The 27,945-nt window shown below is 35.9% G+C and overlaps 1 protein-coding gene across 2 annotated transcripts in view; it reads left to right on the forward strand.

The window, feature by feature from the left end:
- The window catches only part of ATRNL1 (attractin like 1), a 432,570-nt gene that overhangs the window by 74,574 nt on the left and 330,051 nt on the right, over positions 1-27,945 (forward strand). For both annotated transcript variants that reach the window (XM_059852017.1, XM_059852018.1), the window contains exons 10-15: positions 1,436-1,590; positions 9,263-9,347; positions 10,931-11,139; positions 13,322-13,440; positions 18,943-19,075; positions 20,357-20,538. In XM_059852017.1, coding sequence (XP_059708000.1) covers positions 1,436-1,590; positions 9,263-9,347; positions 10,931-11,139; positions 13,322-13,440; positions 18,943-19,075; positions 20,357-20,538 — 883 coding nt within the window. The remainder of the gene's footprint in view (positions 1-1,435; positions 1,591-9,262; positions 9,348-10,930; positions 11,140-13,321; positions 13,441-18,942; positions 19,076-20,356; positions 20,539-27,945) is intronic.

The following is a 27,945-nucleotide window of genomic DNA, read 5'->3' on the forward strand; positions in this document are numbered from 1 at the left end:
TACTCGAGAGAAAAGCAAGTCGCTTAATAGGAAAGAAAAAAAAGAAGCACATATGTGGGTATGTAAGTGGATTGAAGGAATTGTCACATTTTTAAGCAATAAAAAAGCTCATTTATTTTCATTTAGTCTTTGATATTTCTTTTGATGTTACTTTCCAGGGCTAGGGGGGAATTTATTTCAATAATAATATGAGAATTCAGGTTTGATGCTTTCCTTTCAACTTTTTTAAACATGCAGTCTTTTATCACTTAAAATATTTCAAGTTTGTTGATTATGATATTATGTAAGAAAAATGAGATGTACTTTAAATCTTTTCCCTCAAACATGATGATGATGTAAAAGTACTGAACAAATATGAGAGTGGTTCAAGAGAGAGTATTATTCAATCATAAGGAAAGATTGTTGAGTCAGTTTCTTACAGGAAACAAATGACTTACAGCTTAATTGTAGATCTGAGCAGTGTGTAGTAACATAAACGAAAAATAGAGTCTAAGCTTGTAAACTTAGATTACTGAAACAATGAAAGGTTATTAGGAGAATGTAAAAGGTATTTTGTACTGGTGATCTAATCAGCTCTTCACAAACATGTCTACAGCTGGTCTGCTTAACTAATTCATCTGGCAAAACCCACAGATGGTTACTCTCTTCCTTGGTAAGATTTATTTGCTGGGATTGAATCAAGTTGTATTCTGTTCTTTCTACTGGCCCCACATCTGCCCCTTTCAGACTGTGGCATTGATAGCTCCTGGCTACTGTTGGGGCTGAGCCATTGCTCTGGACAAAGCAGACCACACACACAGGGGCTGAAGTGAATAAAGACAGAGATCAAAGCTTCAATTGCCTGAACAGTTTTTTTTAGCACTGAAGTTTGCTGTGTTTGAGTTTACCAGTCTGAATAACTTTATGAAGCAATGCAAGTGTTTTTATTATACCTAGAATGCCTTCTACCATTTCTTTTTCTGTGTTCAATTAATTGGATTTTCTTTTTTCCTTTTGTAATTTTAAGGATGGTCTAAAGATTACTTTAGCCCTCTAAAGAATTTTTTTATTGCATTTCTTGAGCAAAAAACTAACATGGCTAAGGATATATAAGGATAGGAATTACTGCTATGAATGAGTTTTCATTCAATTTTGAGTAAAATTTACCATATCAGTAATAATTTCTGAAGAATATAAACATGTTTAAACTAATTTCAGCTATATTATTTGGCAAACTGTTTTAATTAAAAGTGTGATATTTTAAATATTTTTTTTTTTTGTACCATGAGAAAATGGATGATCCTATAAACAATCTGATTATATGTCATTGTATTTAATGAGTAATAGATATGGTTTACTATTTTTCTTGGTTTGTGTTGCTTTCACATACAAATTTTCTTGATGCCCATATTCAGTTTTTCATGTGTTACTATGTATTTGTTCTTATGTTTTGTAGGACTATTTTGAAAGAGAGTGGCTTTGCAAGGTACCTTCATTCAGCTGTCTTAATCAATGGAGCTATGCTCATTTTTGGTGGAAACACTCATAATGATACTTCCCTGAGCAATGGTGCAAAGTGTTTTTCTGCTGACTTTCTTTCATATGACATAGGTATGTGTTGTACTGGTTTTTTTTCTAATTTTGGTTTTAAATATCACAATTTTGCTTCCTCAAGTCCAGCTAATGTGATTCTTTATAGTTTTGATCCCAAACACCTTGAAGTTATTTATGCATTTTAGAGATTTTTGTTCCATTTTGTCTAAAGATTTTGGTTTGTGGGGCAAGGCGTAGCAGCATCCATGCCGTTCTCAAGGCCCTGAATATTTTTTTAGTATTTTGGCAGCACACTTTTAAGGAAGACAAACTAAAAAAAGGCTCTACATGGCAAGTGGTATTAGGGCTGAATGAAGCATGAGGAGCCTTTAGGAGATGATAAAAGGATGTGGTATATATAATTTCACAAGAGTGTGGCTGAGAGCAAAAAAGATTGTTTGTAAATATATGATAAGAATACAGTTGGGAGGAAAACTGTGATAAGGCAAGACTAGGTGGGTGTCAGCTTTCATTCTGGTGAGTGTTCCAACCCTTTGAGCTGTACACTTATGGAAAAGCCTCCCTATAGGATTGTGAAGTCTATAAATAGCAGAGAATTTAATGGGTCCATAATCTTTTTCCTATCTTGTGCCACTGCTGTTCTTACCATAAATAGTTTTTTCCTTCCCTGATGTTCATGCCCATATTTTATGCATAGGCTTTAAATATAAACATATAACTCTTATTTGGGCTTTAAATATAATCATACAGCACACATTGGGGCCAAAAAGCACAGTCTCTTGTCCTGGGAGCCAAAAAAAGGGAACTGTGTCAGAGCAGCCTGGAAGTGCACTCATGCATGCTCCTGGTGAGAACAGCCTGTGGATATTGCCTGGATCTGCTTTTGGCAAGCGTTTATCAGCTGCCTACAGTGGTAGGAGAGGCTGAGACATTATCCTTCTTTCAGGACTAGTTAATGGCTCTTTATGGCATTCACTGTAGATATCAATGCAATTTCTTTTCTTTAATACAAAACTAATGACTAATTTCAGTACATGGACCATATATGGGTTATTTCCTGCAGGTTTTAATGGGTGGGCAAATAATACCTTTGCAAAACAGCTGAATTTTTTTACTGTAACCCTCTATTGCATTTTCCATAGCTTCTTATAGGCATCTGATGGTGTGAGCTATTGATTTTGTTCTCACTTCAGTTTACATGTGGATTTAATTTTTAATGAAACAGGGCTCCTTTCTCATTTTGGAGCATAGTATTATTTATTGGTCTACATTTATTTGTAAATGTGCTCTTACAGATCAATAGTGTGAGTCATAAGATCTGAATTAATGTAACTTTCTGACTTTCACACACTGATAGTTTTTTATCATCTTTCATGAAAATGCTTTATACTATTTTTTCTTAAGTAGAACGATATTTTGATTTGTCTAGTTGGTTATATTTAATTTGGTATTTGTATTCTCTTGCAAGTCACATTCTCCATGTGTTATGAAACTGATGAAGTACAAAAGAAGTGGATGTAGTAATCACTCTTTGGATGTAGTAATTAATCTTAAAAAAATGGACTGTATGAAGACTGATTTGATTCAGACTTATTCTTCTGTAATATTCATTTTACCAACTCAGAAACAAATCTCATAGCACACATTTGATAAAGACTTTTTTTCAGAAAACCTGAAATATTTTATGAAGAATTAAATAATTATGCAATAGATATATTTCAGAATCTTATTTACTTTGTATCATGAGTTTTTGAACAATGCTTGGAAGAAAAAATGTACCATGCTATCAGCATCACATTTCTTAGATACCTTGCAAGTGATGGAGTGTTAGCCTTGTCTTGTAAAAAATGGGTGCTGTCTGGAAACCAGCTGAATCCTGGAGATAGAGCCTATGCTATTTATGTTCAAGTTGGGCTAGAGAGTACTTTTGATTATCTCTCTTATTATATGTGACATGGTCCTCTGGATAGATTGCTTCAGCTTTTTATTACCCATGAAAACTCTGCTTTTCATATTAATGTGGAATAACTGTTCATGTGGCTTCATCTCAGTCAAGCTCAGTTTACTGAAAGGTTGGTTTCTAATGCAGTTTGATAATCCACATTCCTCCTCTAGTCCAGGCACAGTGAGAAGTATCTCCAGAGAGCAATTCATTTTACCAAGCTTAGGACAGAGTTACCTTTCCCCCCCTCTGCTTTTCTGAGTCAGTCATTGTTCTCTAAGTTCTGAGCTTAGTCTATAACAAGTTTTAGACATTTAAATGTGTCATGAGTCAAGAGCTCAGTTCTGTACTTTGAATTACCTATGGCAAATCTGTAAAGGTGAAGACACAGAGATGGGGAGATGTTACAAAAACTGCTATAGTTTAATATTGCTTGATGTATTTACTTATATAGCAGTAAATACATGATGGGAAGACTGCTGCATTAAGAAAAGGAGATTTAGAAATCTGGCCTTGGTATACTTCTGTTCTGCTTTGATTTTTTTACCACCAGGTTGCCCCTGGATTGCTCTGGAAGCCCCTTAAAGATCCACAGAGGGTCATTCTTGTAGAGGTCAGGTATTTTCCAGCTGTGCTGTTACTGCTTCATTAATCTGAAAGAGGAAGCTTGGCAATGGGGACAATCTTGAATGCTGGGGTTGACCTGCAGTTTTCTGAATGATGTTGGTTATGGCTTTTCTTTACAAGGGCCCCCATGTGCTTAAAACTTACATTTCTGTTCCAATCAGATCTTAGAAAAATAATTTAGATTATATTTTATGAGTATTCACATGCAAAATTTGCAGATAAAAATAGATTATTAGACACACAGAATCACAGTTTAAAACAGATTCTAACTACTGAGACCAGTATTAAAATACAAATAAATAATAGCTTTTTTTAAAGACTTAGGATATTTATTTTAGTTTCTGGCCAAAATGGTGCAGTTAGTAAATATATCTCTGCATGCCTAAGTTCCTTAAGAGTTTGAGTTTATGAAGTATTCAGTCTCAGTCCTTTTGTTCCACATTTGACAGTTGCTAAGGTGTCTGGATACCCTTGATATGTACAGAGAATTTTGGTCAGTGAATCTCTATAAAAACCAAAACCTGTAATCCTGGGAATATGGCAGCTGTTTCTGTGCTTTCTCTTAGTGGTGGTTGGAGTTCTGCGTTGTTTGGGATCTGTGGGAGAAGTGCAATAACCCATATGTTTACACTAATAATATACTCCATAATATTTCTTTTGTTGCTATCTGGATTTCAGTTTATTATTATGGATTAAATAGTATGCAAATTCAATTGCTTATGAAAGACAATATTGCATGTGAAGTATTAAGTTTCTTCCAGGGTGTTCAAAAAAAGCTTAGAAACATTTTCCTATTTTGAAAAAAAATTCAAAATGATTTAATGAGATTGACTTTAGTTCCGCTTGTAATCAAACATATTGCTTGTATTTTGTAATAAAAATGAATTGTTTATTCATAAATTGTTTGCTTGTAAAGTAAATTGTTTCACCTCTAGTCTTTGCCATTAACAAAATGAAGTAGTTTAAATATCTGTGAATTTTTTCTCCAATGTGAATGCATCTGTTTTTGAAGTTCTCTCTGTTTCTGGAGTTACAAATGGGTATCAGTGTGCCATCACAAAGAAAATGTAAATCAGTGCCTGTGCAAGATTAAGTTTTATGCGTTCCTAAACACTTAAGTTATAAATGCAGTTTTGGTGCAGTCTGTAGCAGCAATTACCTCCATATTGCTGTGCTATTAGAAGAGCAAAGCCATAATGATATAATGCACTAATTGCTCCCTTTAATAGCAGAGCGTGAGGTTGTTGATTTCTTTTTACTGCTCGGGGAGTCACTGTTATGTGTGTAGACTCTGTTGTAGATGTTACTTCTAGAGTTTAAATTCGATTCATGCTGTTTTGAACACACTTGCTATTGTGTTTTCCTGAGAGTAAGGAGATTTTTATTATCTGATTAAAGAAAAATATTTATGAAGTGTGGAAAGACTCAGAAAATAAGTTTTCTGCTAGTACGTAACTTTCATGATGTTTCAGCTGTTTATGTTCAGTGTTTAGTCATCCAGAGTCATAAATGAGGACCAGACAGAGGTGTAATGGTGTCCATATGTTGTGAACCAGCATTACTACTTTCACAAGAGAAAAATGAACTTAGTAATTATTAGAAATATGTAAAGGGAAAATAGAAGCATAAACTGGCAGTGGATTCTGTGTAGCACATAAAGCTGCACTGTATTGTTGCAGAGTGTGACTGAGCAGAATAAATACATTGGCATTTCAAATCTATTTAAATAGTTTGAAATTTAGAAATTATTTGATAAATCTAAGCATAAAGTAGTAGTTTCATAAAACAAAGCTCTGAATGCAGTAAGAAGTTGTCACTAAATCAGTCTGCCAGTGCCAAAATAAAAATGTGGTCCTGAAGGTGAAGTGTGGAACCTTGGTTGCCTCTTTTTAAAAGAATACCCTAACAACTTTTGCTTCTTATTTTTATTTTTCTATTATTTTTTTTCCTCTGTTCAGTCACATTTTGGTAAGCCTAATTGGTTAAATTTTTAAAATCAAATTCTGTGTTCAAGTATTTTACTGACACTATCATGTTGATTTGAAATTATTTTGTTGTTTTCTGTTTGGGGTTTGTTTTTTTTTTTTTTTTTTTTTTTTTTTTTTTTCCTATAAAATCATACTGGGAAACCTTCCAGTAGTGTATGAATACTGTTGCAGCATTGACAACTTTCCTGTGAAATGTCCAGGTCATCCTTTCTGATATCAGTAATGCAGTGTGGCCAGTAGGTTGTAGATGAGATGTGCTGAGGCCTGACCTGTTGCAGTCAGGGCTCTGGAGAGCCATACCCTGTGCAAAGTTCAAGTGGGGATTTTCTCAGCTGGATTGCTTCAAATCCAGTGCATTTCTGTGGTGTTTTATCACAGAAATGTGTGTGACTGGCTAGTCACTGTCAGTGCCACTTCTGTATCATCTGGGAACCATTTAATCTACACCAGGGAGGAGGATGAAATTTTTCTTTTAATGTTATAATGTGGTACAGCTTATTCTTAAAGCAGAAGCCTTCATAATAGAAAGGAAAAATCCCTTTATTTCTCCTTGTACTTTTCAGTGGCTAAAAATTCTGCTAATAAGTTTGGAATGAATAGTGTTGTTTCTTCATCTGCTTAGTAACTGGTTCTATTAAAAGCAGGGTGTGCTTCCATGTGCTGTGTGCTGTACCTGGTTACAGATAGAACAGATATAACTGTCTTCCACTTTCTATCAGTAAAATGCCTTGAGGGCATAACATTTTATGGAGGAAAAGATGTTATTCTTTGCTGCACAGTTTACCATCATTATTAGACTTAATATAATGCACACAACATGCAGAATGCTGTAATATTGATAAATCATGTTATAAATTATATTACATTTGCCATTTGTAATTTTTTTCTTGGAATGATACAGTGAAGACTGGAAATTTGTATGCTTACAGGTGTTCAAAAGGAGTTTGAAGATGATGGGCAGGGATGAATTCTATTTGATTCTTTACTGAAAAACCCCAGGAATCAGTTGGCTAGCTATCTCTATTTTGTAATAATCAACTGTACAGAGAAACTCACATCAGGAACTGAAAGCTGAGCAAAAGTATTTTTCTTGCACAGTGCTCTGTTCAGTGTTCAGTAGTCATTGAGAACTCTAGGAGGAGATAAGAGGGGAGGCTATTTGTAATAAGCTTTCCTCCCTCTTTTTTTTTTTTTTCTTGTACTCTATTGAAAAGACCTGCCAGTTTGAAAAATACCATCAGTGAGAAAAGAATTATTATATCTCCAGCCCTCAGGGGTTCCTCATCTGAAAATCAGCCTTTAATATGGTTTTATGGTCTTCCCTTGGTGTTAAATGCCACTTTTGTAAAAATAAATGTCTAAGTACAGAAAAGACTATATATTTATGCTCATAATGTATATATTTGTAAAAATAAGAAAATTAATGTCAACACTTCCAAGATCAGATGAAAATTTTGTGTGAGTTTTAAAATCAGATGGAAATTTGGTGTGGGTTTTCTAAATTGATTTCTTTACCATCAAAGGCACATGAGCTCACACGTGCTGTGTCTGTTAATATGCAGTCACTTAACAGCAGCAAGGACTTGATTTTAAAGTGTAACAGTAAGATTTTGCTGATCAATTGTTAAAATGCTTGTTTTTTGGTTGAAACTGCTTCAGGAATATCTCTCTGGCATTGTGCATGCTTTCTCCACTCTGTTTAAGCAGAGAAAATAAGACAAGAACAGCTGTGAAAGATGAAGTGTATTAATGATTCCATAGTGTTATGATAATATAATGTAAACAATGACAGTGATAGAAGGTAGGATTTGAGAAGGAAGTAAGAATTTTGGGGTGCATTGCTCCATAAGACCATGTATGAAACTTGCTATACTTTCTTCACTCTGCTAATTTCATGGAGTCCACCACCTGATGTCAAAACTATTGCTGGTTGAGCCATCTGCATTACTCCAGTAATAATGTGCTTTTAGTTTCTGTTTCCAATTTATAAAGAGGTGTAATTGATTTCTTTATCACAGCCATGGTCTCACATTGGCTCTCTCGATGGGCTCAGGCTGTGATTTGGTAGAAGCCCAAAGCTGACTTAGAGGTGTTGCTGCCATAGCTGTGCCATGCTGTCCCCTCTTGGGTGCTGAGTCCATCCTCATGTGACCTTGCACGGGGTGTTCCAGGGTGCTTTGCTAACAGGATGCTGACTACACAAGGTGCTGCTGTCAATAATTTTCTGCTGTGAATGATTTTCTGCATTAGAAGTGCCAGAACAGCAGCGCTGGCAGAGTTGAGCTGTTCTGACAGTGGGAACAAGACCAGCTTGGAAGACAGTTTGTTCCTCCTGGACTTATCCATTTCTGGTTTTTTAAGCTGAGGAGTGAGGTGTTATGATCTGACTACTGAGAGATGCCTCTACCCAAATTAAGGTGTAAAAACCCTTCACTTTCATTGAAGTTTCAATCTGTAGGTGCTCCCTATTTCTATTACTGTGGGATTTGAATATATGAAGTCAGTAAAGTTTAAGTAGGAAATAATGAAGAAAGGAGTAATTATTCTAAAGAACTGAAACTCTAGTCAGGAAAGAAAAAAATAAACCACACTGAAACCTCATTTGTGTGCAGCAGTTCCAAAAGAAATGTGCTTGAATAATGAATTTGATGTGGAGATCCTGATTCAGCATTCCTCTCAAGTATGTGGAAAGTAATTAGTAGCATACTTAAATCAAGATACCAAAAGTAAGACAATAATGAGATGGGTTGCACATCTGGAGGAGTGATAGTTTATCTTAAAACACTTGAAAAGAACAGAGTTCACTGCCATAGATATTCCATGAAATACTTGCAAATTGAAACTAGCTAATTTGAGAGTGTGTAAACATGAGAGCAATATGACTGATCCTTGATAGCAACAGTGGCCAGGGCTTGTTCCTGTGGGTGTTGAAGCTGGCTCTGAAGGCAGACAACTGTATGTGTAATAAAGTGACTCTTCTGTGAATGTCCTGTGGTCTTGATGAATGTTAGGATAGATCAGTGTTGCTGACAGGTTCTTGAAGCATCTACTCACAAATGCATCTAAAAGGAGTTGAGTTGATTTATCCTTGAGTGGTTAGAATATACTTCACATGTATTTTGCTGAAAACTTTTCAAATTATTTGATAAATGCTTGGTGTTTTGTCTTTCAGCTTGTGATGAATGGAAGATTTTACCAAAACCTAATCTGCATCGAGATGTCAACAGATTTGGTCACACTGCTGTTGTCAGTAATGGGTAAATGAAGTGTCTCTTAAATTTTCCTTGCCATTCTTCTGAAGGAAAAACCTGTAGCAGAAATCACACTTAAGTGAAGTATGGTTCAATAACAGAACTGATGTAACTTATTAAAAGGGAAAGAAAGTAGTGCTCATCAGGTAATCAGTACAGCTAATCCCCAGTCTCCTGGGGATCTGTTCAGTGACATTTTAGGTGAATGTTCCAGGGCACTGAGGTGTTTTCTCAGCATTGAGGGCTACACTGAATTTCATATTTGGTGCCAACTATACCGCTCACTTAGGTGTGATGGGAGAAATCTTTTTCTCTTTGCAGTATGCTATAATTCTTCATTCTTCTACAATCATAAAATAAACATGTAACTAAAATTTACTGGGAAAAAGGGAAGATTTTGATGATACTAGTACAGTTATCATCTCTACCACCTGAAGGAGGAAAAGCCTGCCAGCAACTAGATGATATTAAGTTGGAAAAGTTGTAGAAAACAATAGTCAGGTTTAAAGAAATGTGTATTGTTAACTTGTCTCAGCTTTTGTTTCGCTGCCAATCTGAAGTTGCGGTATTATAGATCATTGTACCTCTGCTACATTATTCATCACACTAATAAAGTCAGTACTGAAGTATTTGTGGGCAACTTATGGATCCTCTATAAAATGATCCTGTATAGGTCAGAAATGAGGTAATACTTTACTGCTTTAACAAAAATAGCACTAAATTGTATGTACACAGAGCACTTGACATTAATCAATGAACAGATTTATTTATTAAGACAAAATTACTTGGAATTAATGAATTCAGCAACTCATAGTTTTTCATTATGATTTTTGTGGTTTATGCCATCTAAGCTATGTCTGATACTTTGAGAACTGTCACTTTCTATTAATGACATTAAAAATGTCTTTTTTTTTTTTTTTTTTTTTTTTTTAAGAACATAGTGGTATTTTTGGAAGGGTTTTTGGTACCAAAGCAGTGCAATACAAGATACTCTCCAGATTTCTGCTGTTGGTAACTCTGTGATTCAGTCTGTTTTAGGAGGATATCATACAACAGATATAGAGACTTTCTATGACTATCTTTTACCTGAGACAGTTCTTAGTTTTAATGAGAAGGGTAAGGACTCAGGTTTAGTCTTTTGGTTCCTGTGTCAGCAGCAACTGCACCAAAAATGTTACCAAATGTTACAAAAAACAAATATACATCTTGCCAATTGTTGCTGCCTGTCTTGAAAAGAATGTTCTTGTTTTCAGCAGGCCAGTATTTCATGCTCTGTTCTCAATATCTAACTGCAAAAATGAATGCATTTTTCCAAAGCTCTTCATTCTTTTTCCAGGTATTTGGATATACCACTCCATAATACATACAGCACAGGGAACTTTCAGCAATTATTTTTGTTATTCCCAACTTCCATGGAGAAATAAATTGAAAAAGTAATCAATAAAAGAACCACTGATAGTCTTTATTAGAGAAAGAGTAAGGTTTTTTAAATGATAATATGTGGGTTTTTAGTTGTGCATCAAGACAGATAAGGAATCTAGAAAATGTGTCTACAATAACAGTTAAATTTCCTTGCTTTTACCCAATAGGTCCATGTATATATTTGGGGGCTTTTCAAGTGTTCTATTGAATGACATCCTTGTGTACAAGCCTCCCAACTGTGAAGCATTCAGAGATGAAGAGCTGTGTAAAAATGCTCGTCCAGGAATAAGGTGTCTGTGGAACAAGAAACATTGTGAATCTTGGGAATCTGGACACGCTAATAATATCCTTAGAGCAAAATGTCCCAAGAAAACAGGTGAGTGAATTCTAGTCAGGTTTGTAATGCAGTGTAGGAGATGGGGGTTGGCAACCCTCATGGGGTTGCCAACATGGCAGTGGTGACTGGAATGTTAAGAGTGTTCCCCTGTGAGAATACCCAGTGCAAGAGAGCTATTTAAAACAAAAAAAATCATTCAGTTGTGGAATCCTTTTGTATTTTACATGCAGAGAAGTAGATGCAAAAGAGCACAAGTTTAAGGTGTTAAGGCAGAGCAGAACAGTGAGAGCACAAATGGGCACTGCAAGTGATACCTGGTGTTATGGGCATATGGCACTCCCATACCTGTGTGTGCCAGTAAGAGAGGAAAGCATCACTGCTTCAAGCTGATTACCTATGAAACAAAAGCCTTTGTACAGAAGAATATAGTGCAGGCACAGCTGGAAAAAAACCTGGGGCAAACAAGCCCTTTGCAGTGTGTCAGATGAGTTCAAGTTTGTCATATGAATTTCTCTGTGGCACTGTGATGGCTGTATTGTTTGAAACAGCAATTTACTGTTATGAATAACTGTTCCAACCTATTCCTAAGCATTTTGGCTTGTCACAAATAAATTGCTTGTGAAAGTGTTGTTCTTATATGTCACACGAACAGAATATTTATCCCTGCTACATGCACCTACTATTTTTTCTGTGCATCTTTCTTTTCAGCACAGTGTAAAATTGCTTCCCAGACTTTGGCTGTGTGCTGTGTGTACAAACTGCCATACAATTAAACTGCCAGTCTGTGTTTAATGTTTGTTGAAAAGTTACTAGCACTGCTATTAATCAACACTTCAAGACATTTTATTTTTCTGATAGCTTGTACTTGTTTCTAGACTGGTTATAAAGTCTCAAACTCAGGAAAAAAAAAAGGTATGTGATATAACAAAAACATTATCTGGGTACAGTTTTCTGGAAAATGGCTTTCGTACAGTGTCAGAACTTTTAGAGGTCTACAGTCTAGAAAGTTTCATCTATATAGAAAAAGAAAAAAACCTTGTGGCATTATATTCAAAAATAATACAGATAAAAGTGGATTTTATAAAAAGCTGATCATAGGTGTTTATAAAAGCCAAACAGAACAAAGCACAGGCAGGCTGAAGGAAAATTAAAAAGTTAGAGCAGTTTCTCAAGTACAGGTGCTGCAGTGGAAGTAAAGTACAACTCAACTTGGAAGAGATGAGATCTGTATAATTCCAGTTCTGAAGAAGTTATGCGAACAGCACTGTTTCACTGCTGTCAAATTCTTCCAGTTTCAGGTGGTAATTTTTTGCCAAAAGCCAATTTTTCTATTCTTTTACATTACTTGGCTCAGTTGTTACCTGGTTGAGACTATCATCTGAGAAACTGCTGATGGTCAATATTAAAGGATAAGCAGAAATTTTAGTGGTTTTCAAAAGATCGATTCTTGGATGACAAGACTTGGCTGACAAGAGAATCTTTTAAGCTTGTATACACCTGAAACTAAAGGAGCCAAACCAAACAGGAATTAAACACATTAATCAGTATAGGAGATTATACAAATTCTCCTATTTTGCATCATGGTGATTTTTAAAACATTGGCTCCTTTAAACAGAAGTAATAATTTGTGTCCTAAATGATTTTACATAACCTAAACTTTAGTCCAAGTCCCATTATTAAGAATTTAACATTAGCTCTTTTTCAAATACTTTTTGTAGCTAAAGGACAGAGCATTAACTTACCAGTCTTTATTAGGTTTATAAATTAATTTACAAAGATTTAAAATGTCCATGTGTTGCTCATATCTGTCTTAGATTGTTTTATTTACTACTTTTATCTCATCTTCTTGCATAGCCATCTAATATTTTATAGAATCCTACATTTGAAGAAAATCTTTCTTCAATGTTAAAAGTGAAGAAAAAATACTTGAAAGAAGTTTTTCATACTCTTAATTTTTGCATTGTGCTAAGAGAGCTTTCATGCTGTAAATTAGTGAATACTCCGTTAGTTGATATGAGACTTAGGAACCTTCTAATAAAGTTGTTGCTGAAGGAATTTTTAAAGGAATAAATCCTATTAACTGAATAGAATTAATTTCCTATAGTAACTTAAACCCTTATGAATGGCTAGAGTTCAAATGAAGGCTGTAACAGAAAAAGCTCTGAGGAAGTGTCAGAAACGTGGTGTAACTCTCCTTCTCTCTGTTTGGTTTGTGTGGCAGCCGCTGCAGATGACAGATGTTACCGGTACGCGGATTGCGCCAGCTGCACTGCCAACACCAACGGCTGCCAGTGGTGCGACGACAAGAAGTGCATTTCAGCATACAGCAACTGCAGCATGGTGAGTCCTCACAAATCTGAGCATGTTAGCAGTACTTCTTTCCTAGGTCTAGTAGATCAGTTGGTGCTTCTTTTCAGCACAAACTTGTTTTCCAGGCTTTTGAGCTAAAAGTGTTGTGGAAGGCAGAGTTGGACTGCAGCAAAAAAATTTATTTCAGGGTAAAAACAAGTATTCTTCAGGGGTGTGTTGCCTACTATATTTTTCTGAAGACAAGTACTTTTATCCCCTAATTAATGACATTTGGAAAATCACAGTCATTATTAACTTTGTGACTATGTGGTGTACAGTAGACAGGCAGAAACCATGAAATCCCATCAAGGGTGCTGTTTGGTTTTTCCCCTTCAAACAGGACTAGGCCAGTCTCATTAGTCATGGTCTTCTGATCACTGATCATCATAGAAATGGTTTTCTTTGTCATGGAGTCACTTGTCATTTCATTAAAGGAATATGAGCTTCTGTAACCATGAGGTCCACTGGCTTGTGATAATTTGGTTCTGATCTTTTTAACTACAAGCCATCAGATCACATAGATTCATGCAAGTTTATAGTTTTCTCTTTTTAATATTGCCTAGTGCCATGTTTTATACTTTATGTTGTTGTTCACCAGCTGCCGCTTCTCTTGCTCGTTCATTTGATTTTTGTCAAGCTTATCTTAGTGTTTTAGCATTCTAAATTTTGCCTCCTTACACTTTTCACCTATCAACAGACACCTGGCTGTACTTGAGTTCAAAATCCTTTCTTGATAGACTTTCATTGCTAAAAGTATCTTGCTCTCTGGCTTGAACCTGATGCAAATCAATCTTGTTCTCCAGACAAATTAAGGTGTGAGTTGGATTGATTGTGACTCAAATCTTGCCCATTCAGAGTGAGCACAGCCAGCTCTAATCACTGGCATTTGTAGCTAGTCACTACTAATATAACCAATGTAGACACAGATTCATCAGTAGTCATGTTATAAGTCTGTCAGAGGGATTTCACATTCCAGGCACTAATGGTTTGTTTCCTTTGTGATCTTCAAGGGCCCTTCTTTTCCTGACACATTGTTCTCCATTAGGTGCTAATTTTCTAACCGTGGTTTTCAGCTCTTGAACAAGGAATAGTTGCTAAGGAGCAGACCATCTTCATTCCTAATAAATGATCCCTAATAAATGTGGAGCACTAGGTATTTTAGCACAAACTTCTTGGTTCAGTGTCCTTCTTTGACAACCTTTCATGTCTAAGATTGTCAGCTTAATTAGCAAACGATGCTCCAGTCTGCTCTGTATAATTTCCTGTCTTTTATTTAGGGTTTGAAGTGGATAGCAAAGGCTGTTAGTGTAGTTACTGAAGAATGGGGTAGGAAAAATTCATCAAAATGATATCTGGAAAGAGATGCTTTCATAAATGGGAGGTGGCTGTTGTAAAATTAGTCTATTGGCTGTGAGTGGATGGAAGCAGAATTTTGCAGCTTTGATAAGACCCACTAAAATAGCATCAACAGAATGGCACCATGTGGAAAACCAGAATGGATCAGGCTGATTATCCATTTTCATAGACTGCTACTTCTGGACTAGGCCCACAAACAAAAATGTTGTGACGGCACTGTGATGGTGATATGGGATAACAAGCTATAGACTTAGGAACATCACAAGGAGCCTTTGCTGTACAAAGGCCTTGATTTATGGCTTAGATCATAGAACTCCAGATGAGAATAACAATAATGTTTTATAATCTGCTGCTGCTGCTGCCTCAAGGAAACTGGCCAGTTTATTAAAGATGTGCCGTCAACCAGTTTGGCATTGGCCTCATTGTCACAGATAGATGCAAAGCAGATACTGCAAAGCATGGCTAATCTGCTGGTTGGAAGGCCTGTAAAATAGGAATATTTCCCTGAAGTAACTCTAGTTGGACAGATGGACTTCATGAGTAGTGCTAATGTGTTGATGATGCACATTCACCTGCCTGTACTCACCCTCTGATGTGAGCCAGCACATTAACAGGACACGGTATTCCCCTCCTGTGCAGAGATCCTCATGTATCATCAAGGTATAGATCATTTAGGTCATGTGTATCACACTCATATCTGATGTCATTGCAAGCAGAGGCTTGGAATGCCTGGTTGATCTGGATCTGCTTAATATGTTTATGAAACTGTATTCATCCTCTATGTCTGCACATAAAATGCTTTATGTTGCATCCTATGAAAATAATACTCCCTTGCTGCTGATCATGTTGTGCAGAAAATTGGCTATGTTTTATAATCGAAACAAGACTTTACCAAAGAAAAGGAGAAAAAAAAAAAGAAAAGGCTTTGTGGGAGAGATTAATTTCATTTTAGATTGCTGCTCCTTTACAAAATGTCATTTTTCATGAAGTAGTGCCATGGAGGAGTAAGCTCCTCCATGAAGGCAAAATCTTCTTGTACTTTAACAAATAAAATGGTAAATTGCTGGAGAGGGCTGACTGATTGCAATAAAATGCAGTTTTCTTTACTGAGGAAGACCAGAGAGAGATTGAATTTCAGAGAAAAAAAAAAAATTACTTTATCAATTTTGTTTAATTTCTGAAGAGAAAAAAATAATTTATTAAGTAGCCTTAAAGAGAGCCTTAGTATGTTGAGGCATAGCTGAATTATTTTATTTCTCCTTTACCCAGTATTGCATATTTGAAAATGTCATTGCCTTCAGAAACTCCAAGGAGGGCATGTCTCCTCTTTGACTGAATTTCTTGTGTGTTGGTTCATGTGGGGACACGTGCAATACAATAAAGCCCCAGTTGGTGACAGTTACCTAAACACAGCCTAGAACGGTGTGTGATTTAAGAGTTCTTTATCTGAGTGTGGCAACGTAAAACAAACACTGTCAGATCCCTGAAGGGAATGAGAAAGAGCATTTTGCCAAGGAAATGGGATACTAGAGGAGGCTTCAAAGAGACCTATAGTCCTACATTGCTGAATATTTTTACACGGTGCTTTAAAGACAAGAATCCCTGTTTTTTATAGTGTTTGCATTGCTTCCAGAAAGCTCCTCCTTTCAAAATGGGAGTTCTTGGATGATACTCTAATACCAATAATAGCAAGCATGGCCATCTGCCTACATTTGAGGAATTCAATGAATAGACAAGAGGAAATATAAAGTAGTAGAAGGAAATATGAATAGAATCAAATTTTTCTTGGAGGAAACAAAGAAAATTTATGAGTAAGAAGTATCCAATAGCAAGTTTTGGGAGCAGCTTCAGGGAAATAATAGTGAATCTACAAATTAAAAATTTACATTTACACTAGGCAAACTAGACAAGGTTATACTGTTAACCTGAAAAAATCCAGGAGGAGGAGAGAGGTACATAATTTAATAGTGATTTCTGAAATTCTAACATAAACTACTGTAGTATTTTCATTCTCCACTAAATATTCAGAAAATAACTGCAGTTCATAAGTCTGTCTGTATACTACCATATCAGGATCAGTACTTAAAAAAATCTAAGTAAATCAGACATGAGGGAGGCTTTATACATAACATGATTTACTCATGCTTTGGTGTGTAAACATTATAAATATCCTACAGCAATATAGAAGTTCTGTAACAGATGGACTGTCATCTTTCTGAATTTCATTGGGTTTGGTAGTTTAAGTTATAACCTTAATATTGTGTTAATATGAATTACCTATTGGATTCACATCTACATTGAACTAATGAGATTTTCAGGCAAGCGGTGTTTAAATTGGATTTAAGGGAAATAAATGCTGGGAATAAGGGAATACAAGAAAGAATATTATTATAGAACAGTCACTAGTACTTTGAATTTTATTTTAAACATTAAATAACCAGAACACAACAAGCTTCATGATTAGAAAGTAATAGAACAAATATCTCAGCTTAGGTGGAAAATTGTAATCTGTATGTAATACCACTGAAGAGTATATAATTTAAAAAAGAAATCTGAATGCTTAAGGGTATGTCAAAATGAAATGTTAAAAGTGAGTATTAGTTGAGCTATTGTGAATGAGCAGATAGTGGTTATTTGTGCTCTAAAATTCACTTGAAAGCATCTCTCAGGAAGTTTTGTGAGTATGTTTCATGACTGAGGGAAACGAAATGTGGGCTTGTACCAAAGATTTTTTTTTTTTGGTGCTTTACTGTTGTGTGCATTTTTGGCCTAGATAGTAACAAGTCAGTTACTTGCTGGCATTGCCTTTGGCTCTGTTTCATGTTGTGATGCAGATGCCTGCACCTAGACCTTCTTCTCTGGTTCTTTTTGCTTCACAGTAGCCTTTCCTATAGAACAGAAAAAAGCCAGGACCTCTGAAAACAAACTTACTGGTAGGCATCTGATCCATTAAAGGCAAAAAATAAAAATAAAATGCCTCAACAGCAGTGTTGTTCAGCTGAAATGAAGCTGATTCTGTGTGAGATTGAGAATTCACTTTCACAAATGCATTATTTCAGGACTTAGAAAAAGCAGAAATAAAAGGAGACAGCTTTTCTCCCCCCTGCCCTGTCACTGCCATATTCCAGTACCAACCACTGTGTAACTTATTGTCATGCAGTCCCTTTATAAGTTGTTTAATCATAGTCCTGGAGACTAATAGAAAGGAAAGTAACCAACATTTTCAATAAATCATGCATTTGCTATCCAAGTGCAATCCATTATTGCTGCCATGTATTATTTTAATCTTTTGTTGTTTAAGAGAGACAAGACTTGTTAGGGTTTGACAAGAGGGACTCCCAGAGGTCCCTTCCAATCTCAACTGTTCTGTGAGTATAAAGCTGTCTTGCATTAGGACTTACTTTTAATTATTACCTTGAAATTAAGTTGGTAGAGAGAGCCTTATAGGTGAGCTGATGAATTGGCTGAGAATTTAGGGCAGTTCATTAAATAAAGTATCAATACAATGTCTTAATTACAAGTACTATGCAGAGGGAAGAAAGATTTGTATTCAAAATGTCTAACTTGGAAGTTCTCAATTTTCAGGAAAAAACCAAACACTCACCAAATCCAATAAAAGCCCCCAGGTAATAATTCTTTCAGTGTTTACTGCTTTCCTTCTGTGCTAAGGTACCAAAGGAATAAAGTTATCCCTGGTTTTATATTGTGTGTGGAGCATATTCTTACACCTTCAGTTAGTCATATGTAATTATTTTGCACCTTGTGCCATTTTTTATGTTCTGTTTGACAATTTGTCTTGCTTTAACCTGCATAGGATGAAATAATTTAGTGAAAGTATAACCCTAAAGTATTCAAGAAATAATAATTAGTTTAGTTTTTAAAGCTCTTCCTGCTCTCTGTACAGGGAATTGGCCTCTTCAGTTTGACACTCATATTGTGTAGAACAAGTGGGGTGATTTGTGCTCCAGTGTTGCATTCTGCATCTGGTAAAGGATTCTAGACAAAGAGCTTAAATTCAGCCTAGCTTTTAGGTGGCCACGGCTTTCTGGGAGGGATCTATCTGCTCTGTATTTTCATTTTGACTTCTGTTCAATAGATGTCTGCCTGAGATGCTGCTTTGTCTGTTTGTTTTTACAGTCTGTTAAAAACTACACGAAATGTCACGTGAGGAATGAGCAGATCTGCAATAAACTGACGAGCTGCAAGAGCTGCTCCCTGCACCTGAACTGCCAGTGGGACCAGCGGCAGCAGGAGTGCCAGGCACTGCCTGGTAAGGGGACACTGCTGCTCACAGCTGCTTTCAAACCTGAGAAAACCTCCTCTGTCCTTGCCAGAGAGTGTTTGTCCATGAGCAGACAAACAAACCCATGTTTGTTTTATTTGTGCTCACTCCTCTTGCCCTGTCTGTGCTGGTGCAGGTGAACCCAGATGTGATTTCAGCCCTGACTGGGGTGTCAGTGCTACCTTTAATCGTGTCAGGGCAGATAGGGGCATTAGTGAAGGCACAATGACTGTGCCTCTGCACAGGCCAGAGATGAGCCCTGGCCTGCAGGGAGCACTGAGTGCAGAGCTGAATGGCCATTCGGGGGCCTTTACTGCTCCATGGACACTGACATTGTTCCTTTTGCTAGCTGGGGTTTTACCTTAAAAATGATATTCAATTATACTTCAATTTTCCTGTGCAGATAGGGCCCAAGATCTAGTTTCTTGGTTGTCTAATGTTGGTACTACTATGAAAGCAGTGACTATTAAAATGCTAATATGAAATAATCTCAGAAGGTGACTGTTAACATTCTGAAATAGTATTTATTTTGTATTCATAACTACATATATGGAGTTAGATGTCAGAACCTTTTCCATTTGATCTTCATGTCCAGATGAAGTTAATGAACACTTTTTTTTTTACGGAGATGATTCATTAAAGAACAATTTATTCTCTGCTTTTAAAAACTCTATGTAATCTCTGTAGATTGACTCTAAGAGTTGCTCTTACTTATCTTTTAAGAGTTATCTGAGTCTGAGTAATGCTGTAAAATGTTGAAGAGAAATATTTTCTGAGATGTTATCTGAATTTTCTATCATTTGGATTGCATTGGTATTTAGGCAAATACAAAATGCAAAGGTATGATAAAACAAGGATAGTGTAAAGTTGTGATTTCTTAATTCTAGGACAGTTATTAGATTTTGAAATTTACATAGCACTTAAAGGAGTTTATAAAACTTATTTATGTACATAATCTTATCTTAATATTTATTTATGCTCAGTTCTGAATACAAGGAAGAAATAGTGAAATAGTGGCATAAAAATATTATGCTGAAACCTAATATATATATCTTGTAATAATTTTTTAAGTTCTTAGAAGCTTCTTTCTGTAAAAATACAGTATGCTGTGTGATGATACTTTATATTTCAGAATTTACATGATGGGAGAAGGGAAATTGAGTGTGGGATGTATTTAGATTTATGATCTCAGGAAGACAAAATTCAGACTCCCTTGGGTTTTTTAAGTTTTTTTCTGAATCAGCTTTAATGGTATGCTTTTTGCACCAGCTCACCTGTGTGGAGAAAGATGGAATCACATTGGAGATGCCTGCCTCCACATAAATTCCAGTCGGGAAAGCTATGACAATGCCAAGCTGTATTGCTACAATTTGAGTGGCAATCTCGCCTCATTAACAACCTCAAAAGAAGTGGAATTTGTTCTGGATGAAATACAGAAGTATACACTTCAGGTAACTTGAGGAACTGTAATTGGTGCTTATGTGAAACAACTTGGCTTTGAGAGATCTGTTCTAGAGTTTTGTCCAAACAGAGGAAAGTTTATGCCTTCAAATAAATGTGCTAAAAGATGCTAAAGACTGGTACAAGGCATATGTAGTGTATTAAGGAAATCTCATATTTAAAACAAATCACTCAGCAGCTCCCAAGGTTTCCCCTTACCAGATTTGAATGCTACAAGTTTCTCGTACTTGGAAGAGAGTATTTGCTCAAGAGAATGGCTAGAACACTGATTTTGTGTCCTGGTTTCAGCTGTGATAGTTAATCCTGAAATTCAACCCAGGCAAAGTCAGGGTCCAGCAATAGGGATGCATAACCCCCATGCACCAGTACGGATGTAACTTCTCCAGAAAAGGCAGTGTGCTCTATAACTGGTTTGTGGGATCAAAGAGTCACAGAGAAGCTGCACTAATATGTAAAACATGTAGCAATTCCTTGCACAGCAGCACTGGAATTAGCTGGAGCTAATTAGCTTTCTCTAATGATGGTGGGGGGAGAGAGAGAGAGCTGAAAACTCTTCCATGCCTCTGGCAAATACAGCAAGCTGCCACCAGAATATTGCTTAGAAAAATGATCCATATTACTTTTGTGATCTGTGGAGCAAGAGAAGGGAAGAAAAATCATCTCTCCCTGGGTGGTCAGGTTCAATTTTTTGGCAATTAAATATTCAAATGCTTATTGTGGTGTTTAAACATCACTGGTTAAAGTATATAAAATGTAAAAATGCTCAGAAATATGAAACCCAGCAGTGAACGCTCAGGTGGGATGTCTTAGCAGAATATGATTCTGATTTCTACAAGCAAATCAATTGTTCTTAGCAAGGGACATTTTGGGAGTGTGTATTTAGTTTTGTAGAACATGCAGCACTTTGTCCATATAAAATCCTCAAATTTTTAAGTAGTTAAGGGTTTTAAAGTTACAGGAAAATAAAAGATAATAATTAGAGCTTATATCAAAGTAGTGTGGGATTTATGAAGTTTTGCTGCAGAGGAATTGAGATAATTCAAAGGAAATAGCAGTTAAGGATTGCCTTTATGTTATTTCTGAATCTGAGAGCAAGATGTTAGGGATGCATATTGTGGACAAAAGTAGTCTTTTATCCTTTTTATCATTCCACTACAAAATGCAGATTCAAACATAGGTTATGTACTTGAGGTTTTTGTGTTTTTTCCCAAGTAAATATAGGAACTGGACAGAGAAAGTATTTTTTACTAGAAATACATTTTTCTATTTTTTTGCTAATGAAGGAGAGAAATCATTCAGTGTCAGAAGTTCTTCTCTGATATTGTATTTACTGCAGCCTTGAGACACATTTTGTCTGTCCACTCTTTGATGAGTTAATGTTGAAAATGTAATTGAAACAAAAACAACAGAATGATGTTGGCAACATGATTGCTGTGATTATTTATTTTACCACTTTCTTTCCTTTTTGCTTTCCTTTCCCCTGATTGCTATTAAAATAATGCACAGGATGCCTTCAAATCTAGTAAAGTGTGATAGACTAGTGATATGACTGATTTTGCCTGACTGGCTTGAGGTGTGGATGAGAAATAGCTTTTTTTAGTGTTTGGAAGCAAGATTTTTCTTACATTTCAGAACTTAGAACTTCTGCAAGGTGACATCCTGCTGAGCGTATCTTTATTTAAATGAAGAACATCCTGAGCCAATGTGGTGATGTAAATGTGAGATACCTTAAATATAGTTTAAGCAATTGTAGACAAATTTATTCACTTTAAAAAATCTATCTTGGATTAAACAATCATTTAGCTGTCAGAAACTTCTAATGAAATTCTGCCATGAATTATCCTGGTGTTTTCAGTGGCACTTGGAAAAGATTTTTTTCATTCATATCTATCTGTCCAGCTGCATTTACTCAGTGTGATACAGCCTAAATGTATTATCAGGTGTGACAGAGGCTCTCTGAAACTTCTTGATCTTCTTTTGCCTGCCTTTCCCTCTCCAGCTGCAATCATAATGATTTAAAGAGCGAGATTTCATTTTAGATGGCTTTTTTCTGTAACAGGTGCTGGTGGGGAGTTCACAAATGGAGTCAGAGCTGCTGTAAGGTGAACACCGTGGTTTTAATCTCTATTATCTGCAGTAGAGTTTGACTTGGGTGGTTAAATGTTGAAGGCTTTAAAATCTTTAGCCTCGGAAAGAAAAAAAGGTTTCAGTTTCACCTGAAAACAAAAAAACCTTTCAGGATTAATGAATGTGTCAGAGCAGCATTTGGAAATAAGAATATGATTCTGACTTTATCTCCTTGTTATTTGGTATTCTTATGCTGAGAAAAGGAAAGCAACTTAGGTAGCTGTTGTGTATTTTACAAACTGTCAAATAGTATCAGTGAATCTGAAGCCTGGAAGGACTTCAGCATTCTTTATTGTTAATAGAAACAATGTGATTTTGTAGATTGTTTCCTAATACACAAAGTCCCTCTTCTGGGAGAAATTTATTACAATTTCTTTATCATGTTTAGAATAATATATTGATGTGTTGAGAAGATTCAGAGGGAGGGGGCTGCCATTGTCTCCATACCCTCTCCAGACCTCATTGTGTATAAGTAATTTCTCCTAATACCAATACTAAACTGGAAATCAATAGGTTGCCTCCTTTTAAAGGATATGGAGAAGGTTCATTTGGTACTAAAGAAAGGGACAAAACAAAGATCTGTGTGGGATGAACTCAAAACACTGTTGAATTTGCAAACGTATTAAAATTATCACCAGCAGATTAAAGTCAAGTTTGTACTGTTCATGAAAAATAAATTAAATTCTGTCAAAGAATGCCAAAGTAAATGCAATGGATAGGCTGCAGATTCCCACACTAAAGAAAAATTACACTTAAGATTTTTTTCTTACATGCCTTTATTGACCTAGTAAGCAAAATATTATGAAAGGGAAGATTTGAATTTCTCTGAAAAATAGATTAAGCAGCAATATGAGGTTAATTTATTGTTCCTACTAATATTCAAATGTTGTATATTCATTTAAAAGTGCAATTAGCTCTCTTGGGAGTTTGCTTGCTACTGTGGGATTTAACTAAAAATAATAATTTTCTTGTTAGCATGCAATAAATTCTGAGAAGATTTAGTTTTGGTGTAGTAAGCACAAAGGAAGAAGAGAACAGTTATACACAAAGCCTTTCATTATATAAACTGTTTGCAACTTTTCCTTTGACTCACAGCTCACAAGGCTAAGCATCTTTTTTATAAATTACACTTGAGTGTAGGTTGCAGTTAATTAGTGAGCTTTGCATAGCAATGTTATTCCTTGTTAGCTCCAAGTATTCTCTGAGGGTTCTGTGTTTCTGTGGTTTTATAATGTGTGTGATTGTGGTGAAGTTGATATCTACTCTTGGTTTCTGAATTACTCCCTTTAGAACAGTTTCTACCAGTCCCACTTTCCTATTGTGGTTTTGGTAGTCTAATAAATTATTTTAGCACTTGGTATTCACTTTTCAGTTGTTGCATTGACTGTCCATTAGCTCACCTATAGTTTAACTGGCTTCCTACATTCAGGATTAGGGAGCTCAACTCACTTTGGATGTCTGAGAATACAAATTTCCCCCTAAAATTGTCCCTTATAAAGAAGAAACCAAAGTCTCTCTGAAATACTAGGTAGAATCTCTGTAGATTGAAATTGGGGAAATTGGAGTTTTTTTTTTCATTTGCCAGATTGTTTGGTTGTTTGTTTTTTTTTTTAACCAATTGGACTACAGAAAAGTTTAAAAAGAGTAGAAGAATAAGGTGTTCTCATGGCCTAATTCATGACTCCTACTATTAATTGCTTCCAGGTTGCATCATATGTGTCTAATAGATCCAGAGACACTTGAAACTCATGAATCTTGCTTCCACTGTTTAATGTGTCAGTCACTGGGTAGATATTTGCAAAACATTGAATACGCTGGTATCTGGCATAGTCAGAATTGCTGCAGTTAAGGAATGGAAAACCCTGCATAGAACACATTGTTTCTCTTCACAGAGCTGCTTTTTCAGGAAGTAGGTTTTTTGTTCAGAATGGTGCAGAAAAGAGTCAAATTAACTGCAAGCAATTTCTCAAAATTGTCAATGTTGTGGAAATATGGGCACTGAGAGGCCACAGTAGTTAAGTTTAATTGTATGTTTCATCCTGGAGCAACAAATCCAGGAGTTCAAACAATTCTTGAGAAGTTTGTTGAATTTTGTTTATAAGGTGTTGTGGTGCATGTAATAGAAAGTGACATTAGTGTATTATGCACTTTTCAGGACAATTTGAGGTCCAAAATAAAAGGAATTTAAGTAAATGTGCATGTAAATTTTTTGAAAGAGATATACACTTCCTCAGTAATTTGCATAATTAAGAAACGGGAGATTTTTGAGCCTCAGTGGTAGTTGGCTATTCAGTAAAGGTAGTCTTGCTCACTGCACTCATCTGCAGATTATTCAGCCCTCATTAGTTTAGTGCTGATTCAGTAGTAATACCTGAAAAAATGTGTCAGCAGTAGAAATGATCCCTTTCACTTTAGATCTCAAAGCAACTTAATCTGATTTAAATTCTCTGAGGAAACAGTGGATTTAACATGAACTATCAGCTTTCTAGTTAAGGTTACATAATTTTCCTTTCTAACATGGTTCCATAATTACTATTTAAAAACAAAATTGTCTGATCTAGAATAAGAGAGGAGCATATTTTTTAAGTTATTAGTGATCAGTTTTTTTATAGATTCCTGTTATGTCCAAAAGTTGGCCTTATGTTCAGCTTAATAGCTGTAGTTGAGGTTACAGAATGTTGTTCTGTTGGTATGCATTGCATGATTGCAATTTTGTTCCTCTGTCGGATGAAAATAAAGCCTTGCCCGGCAATTTTTCTCAGAATTTAATAATTCTGAAATATTTGATGTCTCATTTAAAAAGGTTTTTTGGCAACTTGTTTTCAGTGTTGTAAAAGATGGTTCTGTGAAAACAGGTAAACTACATCTAGCTGTATTTCAAGCACAAATATAAAGTTTCTAAGATGGGCTGTGGATTCTAAAAGATAGATAGAATGATATGGATGGGAGGACAAACATATTCTAGAGGTGGTTCCAAATTTTAAATAGTGTAGTGGGATAAAACTATACAGTATTTCACAGTATATATTTGATTATGTTATCCACTGCAACGTTAGTAAGGCTCATTACAAATTTTCCCAAGATGGATTTGAGCACCTGCTGTGTATTGCATTGCTTTGGGATTTTTTTTTGTTTTGTTTTTAAACCTGATTATTAAACTTGCCTAGAAGGCTCTTGTGTGAGTTTGCTGAGTTGCTTTGATGTTGTTTTAAAATGAATTCTATATTACATATCAAGGGAGTTTTTATAGATATGCTTCTTCTATATAGATATAGAAGAACTCCCTATCTTTTATAGATATCCTTCTTTCTATATAGATATATAGAAAGAAGGAACAGGTCTTCTGTCTTGTGAACTCTCTGAGAGGTAACATTCTTCGCAGTTATATGTTGAGTAAAGATCACCTGAACTTCCAATAAATGAGTTGATTTGCACTATATTTTTCACACATCTGATTTGGTAAAAAATATTTTTCAAGAGGCCTGGGAGCTGGAATCTTGAACCAGCAAGTTCTGGTTCCTGAGAACTGGCAGTCTCATTTCCTTCCTGCCTGATCCTCTGCAGAAGCGTCTTTGGCAAGATATTCAAAGCAAAGGAATCAGTTTTCTACATTCATTTTGCTTTAAATGAAACAACCATAGAGTTCAAGTGAAGGATGTTCATCCCCCATTATTTCTTAAGCTTGAAGAAGAAACTGGATTGGTATTTTCAGTTGACACATTTGAAGTCCCTTGGTTGCTTCAAGTACTTTGAGATTCCCAGCTATTCTGAGTAAACCTTTCATCACTTTGGGAGATGATAATTTATACTAGATTTATGCCTTTTTTTTTTATTTTATTTTAAGAAATTATTTTGATAGCCACAGAGCCCTGGTAGCTGCAGGTATCTCACGTGGAACTTCCTGAATGTTCTTGTTGTGATATGATTTTTCCTGCTGGCTTCCATGCAGTGCAGCAGCAATTATTTTTGGTGATAAACCGTGATGATATCCACACACACACTCTGCTGTTGCCAACAGTCTTCACCTGTGGCCCACCACATGATGGAACTGATGCCACATAATTGAATATGCATGTTAAGCACATCATTGGAACATTTGGGAGGCCTTACTTGGATAATCTGTGCTTGGCATCCTAACAACATGGCCTGAGTGGGCCTGCAAGGTCACAGCTTCCATGGGGTGCATTTGATAAGGTGCTCATCACTATTTGGGTCTGTACTTTGATGGTTTATCCTAGCAGAGAGCCAGAGATGGTACATATGGAACTTGAGATGCCTGGCATGATGACTGTAAGCTGTCCAGATAGTCCAGCTATTAAGAATGATTATGGCTGGGATATGTGTTGCTTTTGCTGGAAGTCTTTCGTTTCAGGGATGCTGCTTTTATCTCCTGTGCTTGCTTTGGCTTTCATGATTCTCCCTGGGACTTTGTCATCATTAAAGGGGTTTCAAGACAGTCTCCTACTCAAATGGAAGAATTTATTTCCAAATATCACTGCTGCACTGTCAGTTTTCAGTATTGGTTCACATACTTTTTTCACCATAGCTGGAGTATGATCCCTGTTTTTTTCTTTATATACTGATGTTGAGGCCAAATTATTTGGCAGTGCAATTGAAACAGTCAATAATATGTTAAAGATTCTCTTGGGTGGAATCCCTCAATCCCCAAGTAGGCATGTAGGGTGTTTATGTGTGTGTTTGTCAGCAATTTATCCTGCCTAAGCCCTTGACATTATTTCATATGTGCTTGGTGTGCACACTCAGCATCTACAGGGACATGTGTAGATGTATGTGTAGGTATCTAAGCTCTTCTGGTCCATGTGGACCACATAGAAAAACAGGAATCTAGCCAACTAAACAACAAATAAGACAACAGATGTATTATCTACCATTTTCCAGATGCCCAAGTTTCACTTTTACTGCTTGCATCATGTTCTTTCTGATATCCAGGACATATAAGTCCTCTCAGACACCTGGGAAATTGGTCACCTGGGGTAGCAATGGAGTTAGGAAGCAAATACAGAATTAAGACACAAAGTGGACAGTGGTAAATTTGCTGAATGTTCTTGTTGCTGTTCAAGAGTCTCCCAGAGCATGTCTTATGGAATGGAATATTTCTTTGTCATTTTCTGGTTTATTTTAAATTGTTGTGTCCCCAAGTGTTAGTAGGTTAAGCAATTTTTGTTTGGTTTTGTTTGGTAAAGCAATTTTGGTTGTTGTTAACTGAGAGTACAGAAGCAGAAGAGAGCATAGGGAGTTCATATTAGGGA

The sequence above is a fragment of the Haemorhous mexicanus genome, chromosome 7 (assembly GCF_027477595.1).
Source record: "Haemorhous mexicanus isolate bHaeMex1 chromosome 7, bHaeMex1.pri, whole genome shotgun sequence".
NCBI classification, from domain to species: Eukaryota; Metazoa; Chordata; class Aves; order Passeriformes; family Fringillidae; genus Haemorhous; species Haemorhous mexicanus.